General features: G+C 46.8%; 1 protein-coding gene across 1 annotated transcript in view; it reads left to right on the top strand.

Annotated features, from left to right (window-relative positions):
• itga9 (integrin, alpha 9) overlaps nucleotides 1-24151 on the top strand; it is an 88409-nt gene that overhangs the window by 54786 nt on the left and 9472 nt on the right. Inside the window, 11 exon segments of the mRNA XM_047029110.1 lie at nucleotides 4345-4497; nucleotides 4735-4811; nucleotides 5411-5558; nucleotides 12045-12131; nucleotides 12813-12892; nucleotides 13038-13121; nucleotides 13644-13761; nucleotides 14034-14141; nucleotides 16560-16685; nucleotides 16979-17098; nucleotides 18139-18240. Of these exon segments, the coding sequence (XP_046885066.1) occupies nucleotides 4345-4497; nucleotides 4735-4811; nucleotides 5411-5558; nucleotides 12045-12131; nucleotides 12813-12892; nucleotides 13038-13121; nucleotides 13644-13761; nucleotides 14034-14141; nucleotides 16560-16685; nucleotides 16979-17098; nucleotides 18139-18240 (1203 nt within the window).

The following is a 24151-nucleotide window of genomic DNA, read 5'->3' as shown; positions in this document are numbered from 1 at the left end:
CTGTGTGTGTGGCCTGGTGTGCTCACACACACACACACACACAAACATGCACATAATAGAGACATGCACACACACACACACACACATTGAGGAAAGGGATGGGTGGTGGAACAAAAGGAAAAGTATGATAAAATAGCAGATAAGGAAAGAGTTGGTGGTAGAGGTAGGGAAAGAGAGAGTGAAAGGGATGGACAAAGGGATGGAGAAACGGAGTAGGAGAGAGGGAAAGAGACATCTAGAGGGAGAGAGTTAAGAGAGAGAAAGAGTGAAAGAAAGAGACAGAAAGACTGAGAGACAAACAGACTGAGAGAAAGAGACAGAGTGAGAGACAGAGTGAGAGACAGAGTGAGAGACAGTGAGTGAGAGACAGAGTGAGAGACAGTGAGAGATAGAGTGAGAGACAGACAGAGTGAGAGACAAAGTGAGAGACAGAGTGAGAGACAGACAGATTGAGAGACAGAGTGAGAGACAGACAGAGTGAGAGACAGAGTGAGAGATAGAGTGAGAGACAGAGTGAGAGACAGACAGAGTGAGAGACAGAGTGAGAGACAGAGTGAGAGACAGAGTGAGAGACAGTGAGAGACAGAGTGAGAGACAGACAGAGTGAGAGATAGAGTGAGAGACAGACAGAGTGAGAGACAGAGTGAGAGACAGACAGAGTGAGAGACAGAGTGAGAGACAGACAGAGTGAGAGATAGAGTGAGAGACAGTGAGTGAGAGACAGAGTGAGAGACAGACAGAGTGAGAGACAGACAGAGTGAGAGACAGAGTGAGAGACAGAGTGAGAGACAGAGTGAGAGACAGACAGAGTGAGAGACAGAGTGAGAGACAGTAAGAGACAGACAGAGTGAGAGACAGTGAGAGTGAGAGACAGAGTGAGAGAAAGAGACAGAGGGCCTCATGTACTACCTCATGTACTAACGCTTTTGCGCCCACTTCAGGCGTATTTGTTGCCCAATTTGCGCGTAAAAGCATGGCGAGGTATGAACATGCCGCACTGAGGTAAAAGCGCAGACTGCCTGTCGCGGGACCGGAAAATGGCAACTTGCGCTTTTCCGTCTCATGCATATGCATTCACAGGAGGGTCAAGGGGAAAGTGGGAGTTTCCCATAAAGAGATGGGAGGGGATGCGTTAAGTGCGCCTAATTATGTATTACACGGTATGTACAAAAACTGCCTGTGAAAGTGCACCTCTATTTTGCAGTGAACATTTTTCAGGATGCGCATATGCCTCCTGGTGAAATGCCAGCCGTAACCCGAGCAAGACGAAGACATAGGCCAAAGGATTTTTGCTACAAGGATCACACTTTTTGATTTGATTGAACACAAAATCATTAGGCCTACGCGCAGCCTGCAATATTACAGTTACTGGAAGAAATCAAAGATTACATTGAATCTCCAACTCAGCGTTCATATTCCATTCTAGCAGTTGTCGTTCCATAACTCCTCGTTGCATATAAAATATTGGCATCGGGATCATTTCAAACAATCATCGCTGTTTTAACTTTGGTGGCTGATCCATGATAGAAAGAGAGAAGGGGGCCCATTCAATTGCGAGTTTAAATGCTCGCAATGTACGGTATAGTGAGTGGAGAAAGGCGCTGATTACCCGATGACCTTCAGGTTTTGTAAATACGACGTAAACTGAAGTATCACAGCGTGCGCAATATGCGGGTTGGCCATGGCGCTAATAACGCTACGTTTGCGAATGTATGTACAAGAGGCCCAGAGTGACCGACAGACAGAGTCAGAGATAGAGTGAGAGACAGACAGAGTGAGAGACAGACAGAGTGAGAAACAGACAGAGTGAGAAACAGACAGAGTGAGAGACAGACAGAGTGAGAGACAGACAAAGTGAGAAACAGACAGAGTGAGAAACAGACAGAGTGAGAGACAGACAGAGTGAGAGACAGAGTGAGAGACAGAGGCAGAGTGAGAGACAAAGGCAGAGTGAGAGACAGACAGAGTGACAGACAGACAGAGTGAGAGACAGACAGAGTGAGAGACAGACAGAGCGAGAGACAGACAGAGCGAGAGACAGAGACAGACAGAGCGAGAGACAAACAGAATGAGATTAAAGGAGCAGGAGGCCCAGTGACCACAGGAAAGAACCGCATGTTTACATTTGGGGTTTTGCTTCATGTTGGCAGACTTCAAGTGGGCAGAGACACACGGCTGTGTGTGTGTGTCTGTGTGTGTAAGTGTGTGTCTGTTTGTGTAAGTGTGTGTGTCTGTGTGTGTGTGTAAGTATGTGCATGCATTACTGTAAGTATCGTAGGTTTTGTCCATTATTAACATGTTGTATAGCTAATGACGCCATCTGGCAGTTGTTTAGCAACACAGACAGTTTCTACGTTTTTTAGTGGCAGGCTACTTTTACAGCCAATAATGTTCCATCAGTCCTGTTCCAGCCAACCTACAGCGAGATGGGCTTCCTTGCTTGGCTTATCTTGTGAAACCATCAAACACAAGCACAGAAGCTCATGGGAGAGGAGAGGGGAAGGTTAGCTGGTAGGGGAGGGTTAGCTGAAGCTAGGATCTAGGATCAGAAGAATGCTCTGGCTTATTGTTGTTCTACTGTTAACCTGGACCAACTACTCTCTGCTTTGCCTAAGGGCACTGAAAGCAACACTTAGCAGTACAAAACTTCTGGGATACCTCCAAATTTGTCCCTGCTGTGCATGTTGTATTTAAGATCATGTTGTACCACGGTCACTCACTTCCTCTGCCATCTAACACCATGTACTGTACATTGCTTTTGATGCAAGCATCAGCTAAATGAATACAATGTGAATGTAAAGTCGGACTGCAACACTTAAGTTGATGTTTCATGTTAAACTGAATCTCACCTCACTTTTCATCAGCAAAAGAACATAGATACAATATAATATGAAACAAGAAACATCTACTTTAAAATTAAAGATGCTGTAAAGCAAATTCCATGATTTGCTTCTCAGTACATATATACACATATATACGTGTGAAATGAGTTCCTGAAAGCATTTCAGCTCAGGTTTTGTATAGGCGGGTCAAAAACCCAACCTATATTCGTCACAGCGACCTATCTACGTCAGATCACAGACGGTTGCATTCTGTTACTCAGCTGGTACGATGCAAAGACAAAGTTATTAACACATAAAACACCTAGGGCCTCATTTACTAACAATGGCACAGTTTACGCTGCGTCTGTTTTTGCGAGTTCGGTAATAGGGCCCGCTATGCTTCCTCATTTTGCTTAGTACTTATTAAACCTGACACATTAGCGTAATTTGCGAGCCTCTAAAAGAGCCCACAATGGGCCCGCATGTATCTGTCATGGATCTTCCTAAGGGAAAAAGAAAACCCAAGCTTAAATTTAGCGACGTGCATGATGTAACAGCAAACCTGAACATTATACAGGGCAGATCATATACATTTACATGTAATCATTTAGCAGACTTCCAAGAGAGAGCTTTACAAAAGTGCATTGGTCAATGATCATAAACAACGAGATAGCCCCCAAAACATTGTGGGTAACCAAAACATGTAGCATACGAACATGAAGAACATCCAACCCCCTCGGAAAAAAATTGGCCTATGTCTTCGCCTTGCTCGGATCACTGCTGCCATTGAATAAGGTACATTTGTACACACAGGAAAACGCGCTCCTGGTTTGCACCTGCTCTTAAGAGGCGGAGAATTTCCCCTGCAGAATAGAGGCACGCTCTGACTGGCAGTCTTTGTAAATACAGCAGAATATATAATTAGGCACACTTTACACGTATCCTCCCACCTTTTTGGGTGGAACTCCCACTTTCCCCACGACCCTCCCACTTTCCCCACGACCCTCCCTCAAACGCATATTGAAAGCGCAACTTGCCTGTTCTCGCTCATGTGGCAGGCAATCTGTGATTTTACCCAAGTGCGCCCTGTTTGTAAATATCCCGCATTGGTTAAGTCAGTCTTTGCGAACAATTAATGCCTGGAAACAGGCGCAAAGGCCTTGATAAATGAAGCCTTCAGAGACAGGTAGGTAGGTCTGTTCTGATATCTGCAATTGATTTAGCTAGTGTTGCTGTTGTTGCTAAATTCAATAAATTAGAGGGGGCGGAGCTTCAGCTCCTTCAGACGACACGCCCCCCCTGTCTTTTGATTTGGAATTTGGATGTGTAGTTAACAACATGGTGTGATGAACTGATGAAACTAATTTTCAATTCCACTTTACAGCATCTTTAAAGACAAAGCTTAAATGAGGTACTTTTAAGAGAAATGAAACTCCTTAATCCTACAAAAGAAGTGTCAGCTGGCGTTTGCAAGAATAGATGTGAACGTATAAACACTGTGTGTGTGTGTGTCTGTCTGCAGAAGGATGTGAAGGATGTGTTCACGGCCATCAGCTTTGAAGTGGCGTACAGTCTGGGTCCACACATGCTTGACCCCGACCCTAACCCCGACCTCCCACCCCTGACCCCTGTCCTGCGCTGGAGGAAGGGAGACAAGATGGCAGCACACAACAAGGTGAGATCCTGGCTCTAAGCTGACGTGAGGGATGAAGAGATGGAAGGGGGGATGAATGGATGGTTGAAAGGAGGGAGAGGGTTAGGAATGAATGAAGGGAGTTCACTATAAAGGGGACATCCTCTCTCTAAATAGTGTCTCTCTTTCTCTCTTTAATCTCTCTCCCTTTCACTCCATCTCTCTCCCCCTTCGCTCCTTTTCTCTTAACCTCTCTCCTTCTCTTTCTCTCCCCTCTAGACATGGTTTGAGAAGAACTGTGTGTCTGAAGACTGTGCTGCTGACCTGGGGATGCATGGAAAGTTGCTGCTCTCTGGGTAAAAACCTACTTTAGATTCTTGATCCTCTCTTCTTCCAGCCAAGACTCCTCTCTCTCTCCCTCTCTCCTGGCCTCCGACCTTCCTCAGAGGAAGTTACATCATAGCTGTGCAGAGAGGGTTTGGTTGTGTGACGTGCTTGGCTGCCAGCCTGTGTTTTCCATCTACAGCTATGTTGTGTGTGTGTGTGTGTGTGTTTGGGTGTGTCTGTGTGTGTCTTGCAGAGTGAACATTTGGAAACAAAAGCGCCCAGTTTGACAAGCAGTAAAACAGCAGTGTTCTCACTGTTCCCCTCTGGAACAGAAGAACTGTAAAAAGAATGAATGAAGGCTATTCATGTAACTAGATACTTATCCAAATAAATAATTATACGATTAATTATTTCAAATTATTATTGTATAATTATTAATTATTCGTACTGTACTGTCGCAACTAGTTCAACAGATAATGTAGAATATGTATGAAGTAGATGTAGCAGATATGTTGAGTAGTCTCTAGTGCCACATCTGACCTCTCCCGCTCTCTTTCCCCTACTTCCTCCTCCTCAACCTCCCCCTACCTCCTCCTTCCCCTATCCTCCCTGCACCTCCTCCCTCCAGGCTCCACAGTAAACCCTACCTGGCTCTGGGAGGAGTGAGGAACGTTTCTCTGAACCTGACCATCTCCAACGCAGGAGACGACGCCTACGACACCAACATCTACCTCAACTTCTCCTCAGAAGTCTTCTACATAAACTACTGGCAGAAGGTCAGTTAACTACATCTCTTCTCCTCTCCTGGTCTGTTAGCATCTCTCCTTTCCTGGTCTGTATGTCAGCATCTCTCCTCTCCTGGTCTGTATGGTAGCATCTCTCCTCTCCTGGTCTGTATGTTAGTATCTCTCCTCTCCTGGTCTGTATGGTAGCATCTCTCCTTTCCTGGTCTGTATGGTAACATCTCTCCTCTCCTGGGGCCTCATGTATAAAGGATTCCGCAGCTTTCACACCAGAAGATGGCGTACGGCCAAAACTCGAAAAGTACCTATGCACAGAAATATTCACATGTATAAAACCGGTCGTACACCAGGTCCTGCGCACCTGTCCTTTATAAATCAGAATCAACGTGAGATTGAATGAGCCACTGACCCCGCCTTGCCTCCTACCATAACTGAATATGCAGATGGACTATAAATGAGCTCCTGAGTTCATCTAAATTACCATATTTCTTCGAATAAACGCCGCCCTCGAAAAAACGCTGCACCAAAAATGAACGTTATTTAATAAACGCTGGAGCGTTTATTCAAAGAAATACGGTCAAATCGCTATACACGCAAGAAAAAAAAAAAATACAGACTGTGAGATTGAGGTTCTGACAACAGAGGTGGAGGCGAGAAAATTTGTCATGTTTGGCGGCCTGTTATCAGGTATTAGCGACAAAAGATAGTCGGCGGAGTGGAAAACTGTCACTATTTGTGCCCTTTCTTGTTTTTAACTTGTTTTAAAATCCTTATTATTATTATAGGGCCATAAATGCTGTGGGTTCGGAGAACCGGACCATGGCAGAAATTAAGAAGAAATGGTCCGATGTAAAACTTAAAATTAAGAAACGAGTGGTGGCGCATTGTAACAGCATGGCAGCTATAGGGTTAAGGCCGATTTATACTTCTGCGTTTTTACTCACACGCACACGGGGAACGCCCTCTCCGTCACGAAATGCCCTCTGCGTGTCCTCGCAGAGCCCTCTCAGAGCTCTGCGTGCGCCTCCTGATTTTCCTGACTATCCGTCTGTCCGTGCGTCTTTTTACGGATACCCCTTGGCTGTGATTGGTCCGTATTAAGAACCGCTTGCGTCAGGGCTGGGGGTTGCCGTGGTGGGGGTCACCGTGACAAACAAGAGAACAGAATCCTTTGACCGCCATTGTTGTAAGTTTTTACAACTCTTATTTCAGCTAAACAGTACAGCATCTGAATTAAAATGTGACGAGAAATGGGCAGTGTAGTTGCTGAAAATGTGCTTATTTTATTGATGAAACGGTTCATTTGTAAATTTGCTCCGACTTTACGATAACCTAGCTAGCATCGCAGTGCAGCGCCATCTACTGTTCTGGCTGTGAATTGCTTTCAGCACGCAGAGCTGTCAGAGTAGTATAAATTCAACCAGTCCATCCAACTCCGTCCGACTCCGTGCGTGCGTCTGTCCATTAATGGAGACGCAGATGTATAAATCGGCCTTTAGAGTGACATGCATTTCCCGAGTGATTTTGGCATTCGTTTGACACCCTCAAGTTTAACAGAAGTTATTAAGTGGTGGCGGATTAAACAGAAGGCTGTATAGCATTTCCCGTTTTGGGTTTTGGAATTTTGATGTAATCATCCACATTAATGATCAAACGTATTTTTTTATGTGTTTTGAATAATCAAGGTCATAAACGTAATAGTGGAAACTTTATTTTGTAATGTTAGGTGAGTTTCGGCATTTTTCAGTTAGAATTCGCCATGTTACAGAGCCAGACGACTTTGCGGACGGTCCGCACATTCTCACGTCTGCTCAAAAGCTTCTGTGATGGGCCGCACATTCTCACGTCAAGTAAATCTTTATACATCACAAAGTGTGCGTGAAATCCAGCGTACGCAAGCTTTTTGTGCGTGCGCAAAGTTTATACATGAGGCCCCTGGTCTGTATGGTAGCATCTCTCCTCTCCTGGTCTGTATGGCAGCATCTCTCCTCTCCTGGTCTGTATGGCAGCATCTATCCTCTCCTGGTCTGTATGGTAGCATCTCTCCTCTCCTGGTCTGTATGGTAGCATCTATCCTCTCCTGGTCTGTATGCTAGCATTTCTCCTCTCCTGGTCTGTATGGTAGCTCCTCTCCTCTCCTGGTCTGTATGGTAGCATCTCTCCTCTCCTGGTCTGTATGGTAGCTCCTCTCCTCTCCTGGTCTGTATGGTAGCCTCTTTCCTCTCCTGGTCTGTATGTCAGCATGTCTCCTCTCCTGGTCTGTATGGTAGCATCTCTCCTCTCCTGGTCGGTATGTCAGCATCTCTCCTCTCCTCGTCTGTATGGTAGCATCTCTCCTGGTCCTTATGTCAGCATCTCTCCTCTCCTGGTCTGTATGTCAGCTTCTCTCCTCTGCTGGTCTGTTTGGTAGCATCTCTCCTCTCCTGGTCTGTATGTTAGCATCTGTCCTCTTCTTGTCTGTATGTCAGCATCTCTCCTCTCCTGGGGCCTCATGTATAAACGTTGCGTACGCACAAAAAGCTTGCGTACGATGGTTTTCACGCACACTTTGTGATTTATAAAGATTTACTTGACGTGAGAATGTGCGGGCCGTCACGGAAACCTTTGAGCAGACGTGAGAATGTGCGGACCGTCCGCGAAGTCTTGTCTGGCTCTGTAACATGGCGAATTCCAACTGAAAAGTGCCGAGACTCACCAAACATTACAAAATAAAGTTTCCACTAGTACATTATGACGTTGACTATTCAGAAAACAAAAAAATAAACGTTTGATCATTAATGTGGATGATCATATCAAAATGCCAAAACCCAAAACGGGAAATGCTATATAGCCTTCTGTTTATACCGCCACCACTTAATAACTTCTGTTAAACTTGAGGCTGTCAAACGAACGACAAAATCATGCTGTTACGATGCGCCACCACTCGTTTCTTCATTTAAAGTTTTATATTGGACCATTTCTTCTTAATTTCTGCCATGGTCCGGTTCTCTGAACCCACAGCATTGATGGCCCTATAATAATAATGATAATTTTCTTTGTAATGCACTTTACATTTCGCTAAATCTCAAAGTGCTGTCTTTTGTCACTAATACCTGATGACAGGCCGCCAAACAGGACACATTTTCTCGCCTCCACCTCTGTTGTCAGAACCGCGATCTCACAGTCACCGTAGTTCTTCAAATAAACGTTGCAGCGTTTAACGTTCATTTTTGGAGCTGCGTTTCTTTGAGGGCGGCGTTTATTTGAATAAATACGGTAATTCAGACAACGAAATGACCTCAGGAGCGCATTTATAGTCCATCTGCATATTAATTTATGGGAGGAGGCAAGGCGGGGTCAGTGGCTCGTTCACGTGCGGTCAATCTCACGTTGATTGTGATTTATAAAGGAAAGGTGTGCAGGACCTGGCGTACAACCGGTTTTATACATGTGAATATTTTTGTGCGTAGGTACTTTTCGAGTTTTGGCCGTACGCCATCTTCTGGTATGAAAGCTGCGCAATCCTTTATACATGAGGCCCCTGGTCTGTATGTTAGCATCCCTCCACTCCTCTCCTCCTCTCCTGTCTGCTAGCATCTCTACTTGTGGCACACATACGCACACGTACGCATGGAACATGAACCGTGAACCATGCACTTCGTTCAGATCTCTGTCTTCAAACTCCTTCTCTCATAACACCAGCACCGAACACTAGATACTCTCCCAAACTCCTTCTCTCCTAATACCAGCACCCAACATTAGATACTCTCCCAGAAAAGGGAATGTGTTTTCAATGTGGTGCCTGTCTGTCTGTCTGTCTGTCTGTCTGTCTGTCTGTCTGTCTCAACATCTGTCTGTCTCAGGTTCTAGGTTTTAGGTTCTGCAGCTGATTGATAAAACTGAGCTGAGAGGAATATACTTTGTGACCAACTAGCTTTAACAAACTTCACCAAAGACCTGGATATGTAACTAGAATCTGGCTTTCGATTGTTTTGGTAGGGTGAGTGTTGTTTTAACCTAGCAAACCTGACAACCCAGAAAACGCTCCTGTTGCCAAAGGACCTGAGAACAGGGTGCGGTAGAAATGACAGGAAAGGAGGAATATAAAAAAGAGGAAGCGAGGACAGACAGTGTTCTCCCCCGGCGCTGGTCGTTAGGTTGGAGGTGTGTTGATGCTACAGGGTCAACCGTAAACCTACAGACACACACACCCATACACACACACACACATACACCCACGTACACACATACACACACACACAAACGCACACACGCCCACAAACACACACATACACCACAGACACACATACACACACTCATACATGCACATACATACACACACCTGTACACACATCTCTCCCTCCTGATTCACATTTCTCTCTCCTGGTTCACATCTCCTCCTGGTTCACATCTCTCCCTCCTGGTTCACATCTCTCCCTCCTGGTTCACATCTCCTCCTAGTTCACATCTCTCCCTCCTGGTTCACATCTCTCCCTCCTGGTTCACATCTCTCCCTCCTGGTTCACATCTCTCCCTCCTGGTTCACATATGTTCCTGGTTCACATCTCTCCCTCCTGGTTCACATCAAGCTCTTCTGCCTGTCTGTTGGCCTTGCAGCCCCAGTTGTCTTGGCGGGCCGCCTGGGGGGGCTGTCTGGGGTGCTGTCTGTCGCTCCCCAGAGCGCCCTCTGCCATCGCCCCCACACACACACACAGGAGTATGGGTAACACAGTGGGTGGGTTATTATTGCTTAATAAGATTAGGAGAGAGTAGGGGAGGGAGACTGAGTTTATTTACACTGCCAACTAATGGAGAGTAGTGGTGCAGGGATTACCTCTGGGACACGGGGGAGAAAGGGAGAGAAGGAGGGAGGAAGGGAGAAGAGAGAGGGAAGGACCGAGGGAGACGGGAGGGATGGAATGAAAAAGAGGGAGGGAGGATTCATAAGCATGTGATTTAGAGATATGCTGGACCTTGAAGTTGTGGCCTCAGGTGAGGAGGAGAGGAGGTGAGGATAGAGGAGGGGAGGAGGTGAGAATAAAGAGGTGAGGAAAGAGGAGGTGAGGAAGTGAAGACGGGAGGATAGAGGAGGTGTGGATAGAAGAGATGTGGAGTAAATATGAGATTAGAAATAGAGAGAATGAGAGATAGATTGAAAGAGGTAGAGAGATAGTGGGAGAGAGTATAGGATAGAGCATGTGTGGGTGTATGATGGGTAAACAGGATGGCCCGTCCCCTCCCTGGGGAGCACCAGGACAGGAAGCTGCTCCAGGAAGAACAGGAAATAGAATGTTCTTCCCAACCCTACCACACACCACCCCCTACCACACACCACTCCCCTAACACACACCAACCTCATACACACCAACCCTACCACACACCAACCCTACCACACACCAGCCCTCACACAGCAGCCCTGAAACACACCACCCCTACAACACACCACCCCTACCATACACTCCCTTTCAGCCACAGAGCCTCTTGATGTCCCCCCCCCACTCTTCGTCACCCCTCCTCCTGTTTCCCAGCGTGGGGAGGAAGTGTTTAGATAGGGCAGATGGAGAAGCTCACCACTGTTTAGACAAGCTTCCAAACACACCATCCTCCTCTCCTTCCCTCCTCCTCTCCTTTCCTCCTCATCTCCTCTCCTTCCCTCCTCTCCTCCTCAAATCCTCCTCATCTCCTTCCCTCCTCTCCTCTCCTCCTCATATCCTCCTCATCTCCTTCCCTTCTCTCCTCTCCTCCTCATATCCTCCTCATCTCCTTCTCTCCTCTCCTCCTCATATCCTCCTCATCTCCTTCCCTCCTCTCCTCGTCCTCTCCTCATCTCCTTCCCTCCTCCTCTCCTCTCATTCCCTCCTCCTTTCCTCCTCATCTCCTCTCCTTCCCTCCTCATCTCCTTCCCTCCTCTCCTCCTCATATCCTTCTCATCTCCTTCCCTCCTCTCCTCTCCTCCTCATATCCTCCTCATCTCCTTCCCTCCTCTCCTCTCCTCCTCATATCCTTCTCATCTCCTTCCCTCTTCTCCTCATAATCTTCTCATCTCCTTCCCTCCTCTCCTCCTCATATCCTCCTCATCTCTTTCCCTCCTCTCCTCTCCTCCTCATATCCTTCCCTCCTCTCCTCTCCTCCTCATATCCTTCTCATCTCCTTCCCTCCTCTCCTCTCCTTCTCATATCCTCCTCTTCTCCTTCCCTCCTCCTCTCATTCCCTCACTCTTCACCTCTGCGTGTGTGTGTGTGTTTGAACTGTGTGTGTGTGTGTGTCTAACCTGTGCGTGTGTGTGTGTCTGACCTGTTTGTGTGTGTGTGTGTCTGACTTCTGTGGGCGTGTATGTGTGTGTCTGACCTTTGTGTGTGTGTGTTTGTGTGTCTGACTGAACTGTGTGTGTGTGTGTCTGTGTATGTGTTTGTCTGACCTCTATGTGTGTGTCTGACCTCTGTGTGTGTGTCTGACCTGTGTGTGTGTGTCTGACCACTGTGTGTTTGTGTGTGTCTGACATGTGAGTGTGTGTGTCTGACCTCTGTTTGTGTCCTCCAGGAGGAGAAGGGAATTTCCTGTGATCTGGTTGAGTTGGATTTTCTCAAATGCAGCGTGGGATTCCCCTTCATGAGAGCACAGACCAAGGTAGCCACGGCAATCCACACATTATTATGGGATGTTAACCTATATTACACCTGTAGCCCAAGGTAACCACAGCAACCCACACATTATTATGTTCCTCCTCCCCTCCTCTCCCTGCTCTCTCCTCCTCTCTCCTCCTCCACTCTACTCCTCTTCTCCTCTTCTCTCCTCCTCCACTCTACTCCTCTTCTCCTCCTCTCCTCACCTCCTCTCCCTGCTATCTCCTCCTCCTGTCTCCTCCTCCACTCTTCACCTCTTCTTTTCACCTCCTCCCCTCCTCTCCCTGCTCTCTCCTCCTCTCTCCTCCTCCTCTCTCCTCCACTCTACTCCTCTTCTCCTCCTCCTCCTCTCCCTCCTCTCTCCTCCTCACCTCTTCCTCCCCTCCTCTCCTCCTTTCTCCTCCTCCACTCTACTCCTCTTCTCTTCCTCTCCTCACCCCCTCCTCTCCCTGCTCTGTCCCCCTCTTCTCATCCTCCACACTACTCCTCACCTCCTCCTCCCCTCCCTCCTCTCTCCTTCTCTCCTAACCTCTTCCTCCCCTCCTCTCCTCCTTTCTCCTCCTCCTCACCTCCTCCTACCCTCCTCTCCCTGCTTTCACCTTCTCCTCCCCTCCTCTTCCTGCTCTCTCCACCTCTCCTTACCTCCTCCTCCCCTCCTCTCCCTGCTCTTTCCTCCCCTCCTCAGTATCATCTTGCAGTGATCTTTGACAGCAGTCGGCTGTCAGGGCAGAATGAAACCCTGCAGTTCATAGTTCAGGCCAAAAGGTAACTTACACCTGTTAATACATGTGTCCTGAGGAGAGTGTAGTATGAAAATATCTATACTGTCAGAACTCTGTTCTTCACACTCATTTCATGTTACTTCTGATAAATGCAAAATACATTTTCTGTGTATGATTCCTGCCTACAGTGCAAACCCAGAACACAAGCTTCAGGACAACACACTGCATCTGTCTGTACCACTGGTACACGAGGTGGACACAACTATCACTGGGTAAGGGAGGTGTGTGTTGTGTTTACGTGTCTGCATGGGTGTGTGTGTACTTGGGTATGTGTGTGTGTGTCTCATGCGTGTGTCTGGTAAAAGGACACAAAGTTAAGGAAGGTGATTGTGTTCTGTGCCCAGATGTGTTTTGTCTGGAGGGAGGAGAGGAGGAATAAGGATAGGCTGAGTGAGAAATTGCAGGCAGGAGATATAGAGGGACGGAGAGAAGGATGAATACGGAGGATGGGGGTCAGGAACACAATTACTGTTGTTAGTTTGGAACTTATCATCTTGGCAGCTCTTTACCCAAAAATGTCAGAGATGAATAGAATGAAAAGGAGAGGAGGAAAGGAGAGAAGAGGAGAACGGAGGAGAAGAGAAGAAAGGAAATGAGAGGAGGGGTGAGGAGGAGGGGATAGGGGAAAGGGTTTTTATGTTTTGGAGTGGAGACATGGGAGACCATGCCTGCCTGCCTTGCAAGCAAGCCTAACTGCCTGTCTGGCTGACCTGTCTGTCTTTTGTGTCTGCCAGGGTGGTGACCCCCAGCTCATTTGTTTACGGTACGTATGGTAATTCCATCGATGAGTCTCGCTTCATTCAGCTGCAGGACCTGGAGTGCAACTTCCAGCCTGTCAACCTCACCTTCCAGGTACTCACTTACATACTACGTCCTGTATGATATAATACATACTATACCTCTCAACCTCACCTTCCAGGTACCAACTTGCATACTACATCCTGTACTTTATACTAAACTAGGGTTAACCCTAACCCTATCCCATATACTATAATCCCTACCCATCTTTCCACCTCTCCCTCCACCTCTCTCTGCCCCTCACCCTCCCTCCACCTCACCCTACCTCTCCCTCCACCTGTCCCTCCCCCTCTTTCCCCTCTCCCTCCCCCTCCCTCCGCCCCCAGGTGATAAACAGCGGTCCCAGCAGGTTACCTGGCTCCATGGTAGACATCAGGATCCCCAGCAGGTTATCTGGGAGTGGAGCCGAGATGTTCCACATTGTTGACACTCAGGTGGGACCACAGTCCATATACTTTCATCCATCCATCTATTCATCCCTCTGTCCAGGTCTGGGAACCAGGTCTGGGGGCCAGGTCTGGGGGGCCAGGTCTGGGGGCCCAGTCTGGGGGCCAGGTCTGGGGGCCAGGTCTGGGGGCCCAGTCTGGGAGCCAGGTCTGGGGGCCAGGTCTGGGGGCCAGGTCTGGGGGGCCCGGTCTGGGGGCCAGGTCTGGGGGGCCAGGTCTGGGGGCCAGGTCTGGGGGCCCAGTCTGGGAGCCAGGTCTGGGGGCCAGGTCTGGGGGCCAGGTCTGGGGGCCAGGTCTGGGGGGCCCGGTCTGGGGGCCAGGTCTGGGGGGCCAGGTCTGGGGGCCCAGTCTGGGGGCCAGGTCTGGGGGGTTGAGGCGCAGATAGGAGTTTTGCTTACTCAAAAATGTTCTGAGGGCAGAAAGGAAAATGATTAGTTACAGATTCAACAAATGAAATTGAAGGAGAGGTGGGCTCAAGACGTTTGAATTGTGGAGAAAATCGTCAAGACGTTAGGAATTGTGTTTAAGTGAATATTTTGTTAAAATTCAACAAACTCTGACGTTTACAAAGATAATTGGCAAACATTAATTCACAGAACTAATAATCATCTTATCGTATGCATTTTGATTTGACTCCATCAGTCGCACCAAATCTGCTCATGGTGTAACGTTCAAATAGGATAAAACATGCTTTGTTAGCCCGCTTCCTATTAAGCTATTATGCGACGACATAATGCTCTCGAACTATGCTGCTCTAAGGGCAGGAGTGCGCCATAGGTTCAAACTATGCTGCTCTCAGGGCAGGAGTGCGCCATAGGTTCAAACTATGCTGCTTTCAGGGCAGGAGTGCGCCATAGGTTCAAACTATGCTGCTCTCAGGGCAGGAGTGCGCCATAGGTTCAAACTATGCTGCTCTCAGGGCAGGAGTGCGCCATAGGTTCAAACTATGCTGCTCTCGGGGCAGGAGTGCGCCATAGGTTCAAACTATGCTGCTCTCAGGGCAGGAGTACGCCATAGGTTCAAACTATGCTGCTTTCAGGGTAGGTGTGCGCAATAGGTTAATATTTTGTTAGTGTTATTGTTCTGTACAAAGTATTAAGGACATGTATCCTTGTATGCATAACTTAAATTTTGAACCTTTTACTTCTTTTCTTTTACTTTTCCAGGTTAATGGAGAATATTTGGCTTGGGATAAGGCGAAAGTTAAAGAAAGTAAACAAACGAAAGGAAACAAACCTATTGCGCACTCCTGCCCTGAGAGCAGCGCTAGTTGACTAAAAATAGCATATCGCTATCTTGCAGCGCTAGAGCAGGAGATTAATAAGTTGTATAAATATGAAGAAGTTCGAGAGCATTATGTCTTAGCATAATAGCTTTATAGGAAGCGGGCTAACAAAGCATGTTTTACCCTATTTAACGTTACACCATGAGTAGATTTGGTGCGACTGATGGACTCAAATAATAATGCATACGATAAGATGATTATTAGTTCTGTGAATTAATGTTTGCCAATTATCTTTGTAAACGTCAGAGTTTGTTGAACTTTAACAAAATATTCACTTAAACACAATTCCTAACCTCTTGACGATTTCCTCCACAATTCAAATGTCTTGAGCCCGCCTCTCCTTTAATTTCATTGGTTGAATCTGTAACCAATCATTTTTCTTTCTACCCTCAGAACTTTTGGTAGTAAGCAAAACTCCTATCTGCGGCCAGGGCTGGGGGGCAGGTCTCTGTATGGGACCCTGTCAGGGAGGGGTTCTCTGCTGCCACCTGGTACTGTGATGGACTTGATACTGTGATAGACCTGGTACTGTGATGGACCTGGTACTGTGATAGACCTGGTACTGTGATGGACCTGGTACTGTGATGGACCTGATACTGTGATGGACCTGGTACTGTGATGGACCTGGTGCTGTGATAGACCTGATACTGTGATGGACCTGATACTGTGATGGACCTGGTGCTGTGATGGACCTGGTACTGTGATGGACCTGATACTGTGATGGACCTGGTACTGTGATGGACCTGACACTGTGATGGACCTGATACTGTGATGGACCTGGTACTGTGATGGACCTGATACTGTGATGGACCTGGTACTGTGATGGACCTGGTACTGTGATAGACCTGATACTGTGATGGACCTGGCACTGTGATGGACCTGGTGCTGTGATGGACCTGGTACTGTGATGGACCTGACACTGTGATGGACCTGATACTGTGATGGACCTGGTACTGTGATGGACCTGGTACTGTGATGGACCTGATACTGTGATAGACCTGATACTGTGATGGACCTGGTACTGTGATAGACCTGATACTGATACTCTTTCTCCGCTACTCCTCTTCCATCCCTCCTCTCCTTTCCTCTACTCCTCCCCTCCCACCTCTCCTGCCCTCCAGGTGTCTGATGGGAGAGGTAACTGTTCTGTGCACAGGAACCCTAACCCATGCTTCCTGCCCAGAGACAGAGAGAGTGTCTTCCACACCATTTTCTCCTTCTTCACCAAGTCTGGACGCAGGGTCCTGGTGAATACACACACACATGCTCTAACATCTACACATTGTTTACCCCTCCTTTTGCTCAGTCTCCCCCTCCTAACTCGCTTTTCCTCCCTGCCTCCCTCCCCCTTTCCCTCCCTTGCTGTCCTCTCACCTCCCCCACCCCCGCTCTTCCGCTGCACCACCCCTCCCTCCCCTCCACTCCCTCCTTTCCCCTGCCTCCTCCCCTCCCCCTCCACTCGCCTACCCACTCCTCTTCATCCATCCCTGCCCACTCCCCTCCCTCCTTCCCATCCCACCCCCTCCCTCTTTCCCCCCAGGACTGTGATCGTCCAGGCAGGGCCTGTCTGACGATATCCTGTCGTCTGGGCTCCCAGGCCAAGGAGGAAGCGCTAAGTGTGGACATGAAGATGCTGCTAAACGTGGAGATTCTGAAGAGGGTGAGCTCTATCACTCTGACAAACCTCTAGGATGATCTATAATACAGCTGTTTCTTCATACTGAGACATTGCTTTGTCCTCTACACACTCATAAGGGATTGCATGGAACATGACTTAGAGAATATAGGTGAACAAGCTCCTATCAGGGGTGTACAGTAGTCCTCTCCTAACACTATCAGGCATCGAGACAATACATTTACATTTATTCATTTAGCAGACGCTTTTATCCAAAGCGACTTCCAAGAGAGAGCTTTACAAAGTGCATAGGTCACTGATAATAACAACAAGATAGCCCCAAAGCATTGCGGGTAGCCAAAACAAGAAGCACACATTGTGAACAACCCAAAAATAAGTGCCAAAGGGAAGAACCATAAGAGCATGTAGTTAAGCAAGTTACAATTAAACAACATGAATCTCTAAGTGCAAGTGATGATTTGGCCTGCAATACACTAGACTGATATTGCTTAGAAAGGAAAATGTTTCCACGTTTATACATCCTCCATGTGATTAATTCAAAGTGCCAGTCACCAGTTTAAGGTGTCTTCGGAAATATTGGGATCTAGCCACCCTCATTCCTATATGTTTAATGTATGCACCTCCCTGCCAAAGTAAATTCCTTGTTTCTGCAAACACTCATGGCGAATAAAATCCCTTCAGATTCTTCCCTTCTGATTAAATGTTTTTGGAGCTACTGAACTGGTATTGAAAAAGGTGTCCTAGTTGTGATGTGCATGCAGTTGACTGCTATGTCCTCCTCTTCAAAACAATCAGCTATCACCTCAACTCAAAACATTTCTGTTATTATCTTTTACTCACTGTGCCTGTGGTCTATGAAAACGGGTGGGATAACTGTGGTGTAAGCCCTTGCAGCATGTGGGGCTCTCCTTTTCTCATGAAAATGATTGAAAGCAGAGACTGAGACAGCTTGTTGATGGCTAAAAGACGGGCAGTTCTGGAACGCTAGCTAGCTAGCAGGTGTATGACGTGCTTCTCTACAGGACTAGCTAGCTAGCAGGTATATGACGTGCTTCTCTCTACAGGACAGCTCCTCTGTGGTCCAATTTGTGACTAGGGGGAGCGTACGTGTGGATGACAGTGCTGTTGCAACGGAGATTACCAATGGCCTATCAGAAGACGTATCTGTAAGTATGCAAAACTGTCATCACATGAACAGCCAGTTATATTGTGGTATTCGTGCATAGGATTGACATGATGAAGCAGTGAAACCTTCTAAGAACTTTTTGATGATATCCTGTGAGGTGTATTGATATTGTGAGGTGTATTAAAATTGTGAGGTGCAGACATCCCGAGTCTCACGGAAGTTCCGGAAATCTCCCACATTTCAATTGCAGCTTCCGGACATCCTCAAATGCTATACAATCTCCCGGATTTCAGGGATTTTCTATTTAGAGGTCCTGTGAGGTGTATTTTTAACCCAGCAAGCAGCTGAGGGCTACGGAGGAGTGTGGAGGAGTTGGGGATAGGGTTGTATTCAGGGTTAGGGAGAGGGTTTGAGAAATGGTTGGGGTGAGGTGATGGAGAAGGATAGGGTGAAGATTATGGTTGGTGTGGGATTGACGATTGGGATGAGAGTAGGGGTGAGGGTGTGGGTGATGTAAGGGTTGAGTGAGATTTGCGGGTGAGGGTTGGGATGAGGTGATGTGAGGGTTGGGATGAGGTGAGGATGATGTTTAGGATGAGGTGAGGGTTGGGATCAGGTGAGGGTTGGGATGAGGTGAGGATGATGGTTGGGATGAAGTGAGGGTTGGGATGAGGTGAGAGTTGGGCCGGGTGAGGGTTGGGATGAGGTGAGGCTGAGGGTTGGGATGAGGTGAGGGGGGAGAGTTGGGCTGGGTGAGGCTGAGGGAGGTTGAGAGTTGGGATGAGATGAGGGTTGGGATGACGTGAGGGTTGGAATGAGATGAAGGTGAGGCTGAGGGTTGGAATGAGGTGAGGGGAGAGTTGGGTTGGTTGAGGCTGAGGGTGATGGTTGGGACGAGGTAAGGTGAGGGTTGGGATGAGGTGTGAGGTGAGGGTTGATTGAGGTGAGATGTGAGGGGGAGGTGTGAGATGAGGGTTGAGTGAGGTGAGGGTTGGGTGAGGTGTGAATTGAGGGTTGGGTGTTTAAGAACATAATAATTTAAAGATAGTAAATAAAAGAAGCAATAAACAACAGCAGCAAGATCATTAATATCTCTTTACATGGCTCTCAAGGCAAAGATGTGTTCACATTAATCCTCATTTGTGATTTTTTGGTGGCCAAGAAGCGAAAATGTTTCTTTACAAACTTGGTATCTCGACACGGGAACCTCTTTTCGAAACAGTTTTTCCGGTACATCCAATCTAAATGTGCCGTTAAGCCAGTAAACAGGAAGTTGGGTCGTATCCAGGGCATGACATTGGCCCCCGACCACCCGCCAAATGCGGGTAGAATTTGGCTGTGGCGGGTAAAGCAGTCACTCTTACTAGCCACTTTGGCAGGTGGAATTCTATCTCTCGCTATAAGATTTTTTATTGTAGTCTTATCAAAACAAAATAATAAACTCATTGCAGGGCTCTCAAGCCTCACGCATTGACCGTGAGACGCACGCATTTCAACCAGCACGTATCGTTTCCCCCTGTGTTAAACTGTCTCGGCCACTGTACGTTCGTTGCTAAGCAACATAGACGTGCGAACACACGCAAAAGCTCGTCTCGTGGGGCTTTTGATCAAACTTGAGGACCCTGCTCAGTGCAAGGCAAGGATGTGGCGGTAGGCTACATAACAGATGTAGGAAAACCGGCAGGGCAGACAAAAAATTTTGAGCTGTCAAACGATTAAAATATTTAATAGCGATTAATCGCATTAATGTCATAGTTAACTCGCGATTAATCTCAATTAATCGCACATTTTTATCTATTATAAATGTCCCTTGATTTCTTTTTCATCCATTCTTTTTTCAAATTTTAATGCTCTTATCGACATGGAAAAGTGGTTCGGATTGCTTTGTGCAAATGTTTTTTTTAAATTGAAAACAACATTGCAATCGCCTGGCTTTGACGAGCGGGCGGAGGATTCGCATCAGCTGTGTGCTTGGCCATCAAAATTGTATTTTAGACTCCACGACGTGCTGCGACGATAGCTCAGTTCACAACGACAGAACACACTGATCACTTTGGTCTTGTCAATGGAACCATTTGTCAACCTTTTAAAAGTAAACTTTCCATTCAGAATCTTATTGGCATCCATTTCGGTGTCTGGCGCTGGCAATCAACTTAAAACGCAACGTTAGCCTACTACCAGAGAATGTCTAATATCCATAAACGGGCTCTGCTACGACTCTTTAGCCGGCTCGCAAGCCCAAACAAGTGTGTGTGGCGTGCCTGTTGTTTAATTTCCGGTCTAGCTAGATCCGGGGTGGTATTGTATTTTTTATAACGTCAGTGGTTGTTGCAACAGAATGTGAAAAAAACTACAAAGTTTGCTAGGTCAAAAAGAGCGTTAATTGCGCGATAAAAAAATGTACGCCGTCAATTTGGGTTTGCGTTAACGCCGTTAATAACGCGTTTAACTGGCAGCACAAAAATACAAATAAAAAAATTATTAAAGTAACCGAAAATAAAGAGAGTAAAATAATTGTGTTTATAAATATTTAACTGGAGAAAAAGAAATTCAGTTTAGTTCATATATTTTCAATACATCTTTACACCCTGTTATATCCAATGAGATACTGTTTTTGTCTTTGTCTTAATCGTTGGCATATTTTCATATAAAAGGAGCTTTACACACTTATAAGAGCTGAAGATTTGGCGACACACACATTTGATGTTGTCTTGGTTTTGGGTGTTTAAAATGGCCATTTGAACGGATTGTAAATCTAGTTCTTCAAGAAAATGTCAGCAAACCGTAGTAAACTTTAATAAAATAAAACTTAATTTCCCAATAACAAAATTGTGGCTAGGGAAATTGCAGATTGGCTAGTAACTTGGGAAAACCAAAATTTTTAATGTCAGGCCCTGGTCGTATCTCAGCAAATCTTTGATGGATTCACACCAAACTTGCTGTGTGTACTCGGTAACCTCTTCTGAGGATGTATAAAATGTTTTCTGCGTCCTTTGATTGCTTGGCCACCTCATTGCTGCCAAACATGGTATGTTGACTCTGAACCCTCTCCTGAGGATGTCCAAACAATTTGGTGTCATGTGACCACTGAGAGTGGCCACAGGAAGCAAAAACTTGTTTTGGCCAAGAACCTTTGAAGTGTTTGCCTTTATTAAGAGATTCCTTTAGGTGTGTTCGACTGCATGCAGGGCCGGCGGCGCCGACAAGCTGGCTGACTTGAATCTGAGGATGCCATTGGCTTCTTCAAGTCAGCCGGGCTGCAGATGACCCCAACGCTGCATGAAGCCGAACGCACCTATTGTCTCATGACATCTTGGGTGATCCCGTGTGTGACAGATGGTAACGCGTGACACCAGCCGAATTGATGCGACCCCCATTTAGAATTACAGATTATTTTTTTCTCTACTCCTCCTACAAAGTGTGTCCAATCTTCACCAAATTTGGCAGAGATTATCTTCAGACCAAGCCTCACAAAAACTATCACGTGGTTTTTTGATTTTGGAAACCGTTTGCCCGGTACAGCCAATAAAAATGTGCAGGTAAGCCGCCAAACAGAAAGTTGGGTTGTATCTCAGCAAATTTCTGATGGATTCACACCGAACTTGCTGCATGTACTCGGCACCCTCTTCTGAGGATGTCTAAAATGTAAAATAACATTTACATTTATGCATTTAGCGGACGCTTTTAACCAAAGCGACTTCCAAGAGAGAGCTTTACAAAAGAGCATAGGTCACTGATCATAACAACGAGGTAGCCTCAAACATTGCAAGCAGCCAAACATGAAGCATACATTGTGAAAAACCAAATAAGTGCCAAAGGTAAGAACCATATAAGAGCATGCAGTTAAACAAGTTACAATTAAACAACATGAAACCCAAAAAGTGCAAGAGTGTACCTGTAGAAGAACAATCAACAGTAAAATATTTCACAGCGAGTACAAAAGTTTAAATCCGTTATAACTAACCAACAAGAGCAACAAGTCTCTCAATAAGAGTCATTGTGAACCTGGAGGAAACTAACATCAGGTACAGCCAAGCATTCCTAAGTGCCGTTGTACTCCCGGAACAAGTGCGTCTTGAGCCTTTTCTTGAAGGTGGGGAGACAGTCAGTGTCCCTGATGGAGGCGGGGAGCTGATTCCACCACTGGGGGGCCAGACAGGAGAAGAGCTTGTGTTGGGACCGGGCACTCTTGAGCTGTGGGACCACCAGACGGTTGTCAGAAGAAGACCGTAGGTGGCGGGTGGGGGTGTAACGCTGGAGAAGAGATTTGATGTAGTCGGGTGCAGTCCCGTTCACCGCTCGGAAGGTCAGTACCAGAGTCTTGAATCTGATACGGGCCGTGATGGGAAGCGGGGTAACATGGGAGCGTCTGGGTAGATTGAAGACCCGACGGGCCACCGCGTTCTGAATCCTCTGGAGAGGGCGGGTTGCGCATGCTGGGAGACCGGCGAGCAGCGAGTTGCAGTAGTCCAACTTTGAGAGGACAAGTGCTTGGACTAGCAGCTGGGTGGAATGCTCAGACAAGTATCTCCTGATCTTCCGGATAGACCGCAGCAATGTGGGCAGTGAGGGAAAGCTTGTCATCCATGGGCACCCCAAGGTTCCTGGCCGAGGATGAAGGGGTCACCGTAGCCGATCCCTGGGTGAATAAGAGATCGTGGGAGATGGAGGGTTTGGCCGGGATGATGAGGAGTTCTGTTTTGCGAGGTTCAGCTGGAGGTGGTGCTTGGTCATCCAGGCGGAGATGTCTTTGAGGCAGGCCTCAATCCTAGCTGAGATCCCCGGATCAGTCGGGGGGAACGACAGGTACAGCTGCGTGTCATCAGTGTAGCAGTGGTAGGAGAAGCCATGGGAGGTGATGATTGGTCCAAGCGAGGTGGTGTACAGGGAGAAGAGGAGGGGTCCAAGGACGGAGCCCTGTGGGACACCAGCAGGGAGCTGGCGGGGGGCCGACACTTTGCCTCCCCAGGAGACTTGGTAGGATCTTCCTGACAGGTAGGATTGAGATCCACTGAAGTGCAGTGCCAGTGCAAAATAACTCTGCAAAGTTCATATTTGGCAGCTGTCGTTTTTATAATCCAACGGAGTGCAGTCGGCTACTGCGATTGAACTAATGCAATTAACAAAAGCATTTGCAACTAGAGAGGGTACCATTTCTGGGGAAATTGTAGGGTGTGTTTGCTTGCATCGGTTGCAGATGGGTCCGTTTATTAACTGCAATTTTTACAACTGATATTTCTGTATATTTTATATAAAAAATGGCTACTTATTATTTATGAAGATTGCATAGATTTAAAAGCATAGCTTACATTTGGTGCTGCTCATGTACAAAAATTGAAATGTAGCATATCCCTGTACTTACTGTAAGTCACTCTGGATACGGGCGTCTGCTAAATAACTAAATGTAATTATAAAACAATTGGGTTCTATCTAAGCCATATCTATTTAGCTGTTTTTGAATAGACGAGAGACATTCCATGAGTCGGAATACCCCTGGACATCCCAACTCAGACTTTTCACAGCTAATAATAAATCACTCCGCGATGAAACATTCTATAGCGCGTTGATACAATTAAGCAATAACCGTTAATTCTAAGTTCTTATAATTCCAAAAAGTGAGTAGTACGCCTATCGGAAAACAAATATGGAGATACATTTTCCCAAAATAACGTTTGATTTAAACTATGAATCGTCTGATGACGAGAAACAAGATAGGCCTAACACATTCAAGCAGGAGGAGAGTGCATCTGTGTCCAGGTGTGTCTCCTTCAGCGCAGATGATCTGGACTCAATTGAAGGGAGCCGACATGAAGCTAATACGGTGAAGCAAACGTCGTGGGCCATTAACTGTTTTAAAACATGGCTAAGTGAACGGAAGATCCAGATCAATCTAAAAACCATTGCAAAATCTGAATTTGGCGCAATACTGCGGGAACTGTATGCAACCATTA

The sequence above is a fragment of the Hypomesus transpacificus genome, chromosome 11 (genome assembly GCF_021917145.1).
Source record: "Hypomesus transpacificus isolate Combined female chromosome 11, fHypTra1, whole genome shotgun sequence".
Taxonomy (NCBI): domain Eukaryota; kingdom Metazoa; phylum Chordata; class Actinopteri; order Osmeriformes; family Osmeridae; genus Hypomesus; species Hypomesus transpacificus.
Note: the sequence above shows the minus strand (reverse complement) of the source record. Positions and strands in the feature narration are given on the sequence as shown.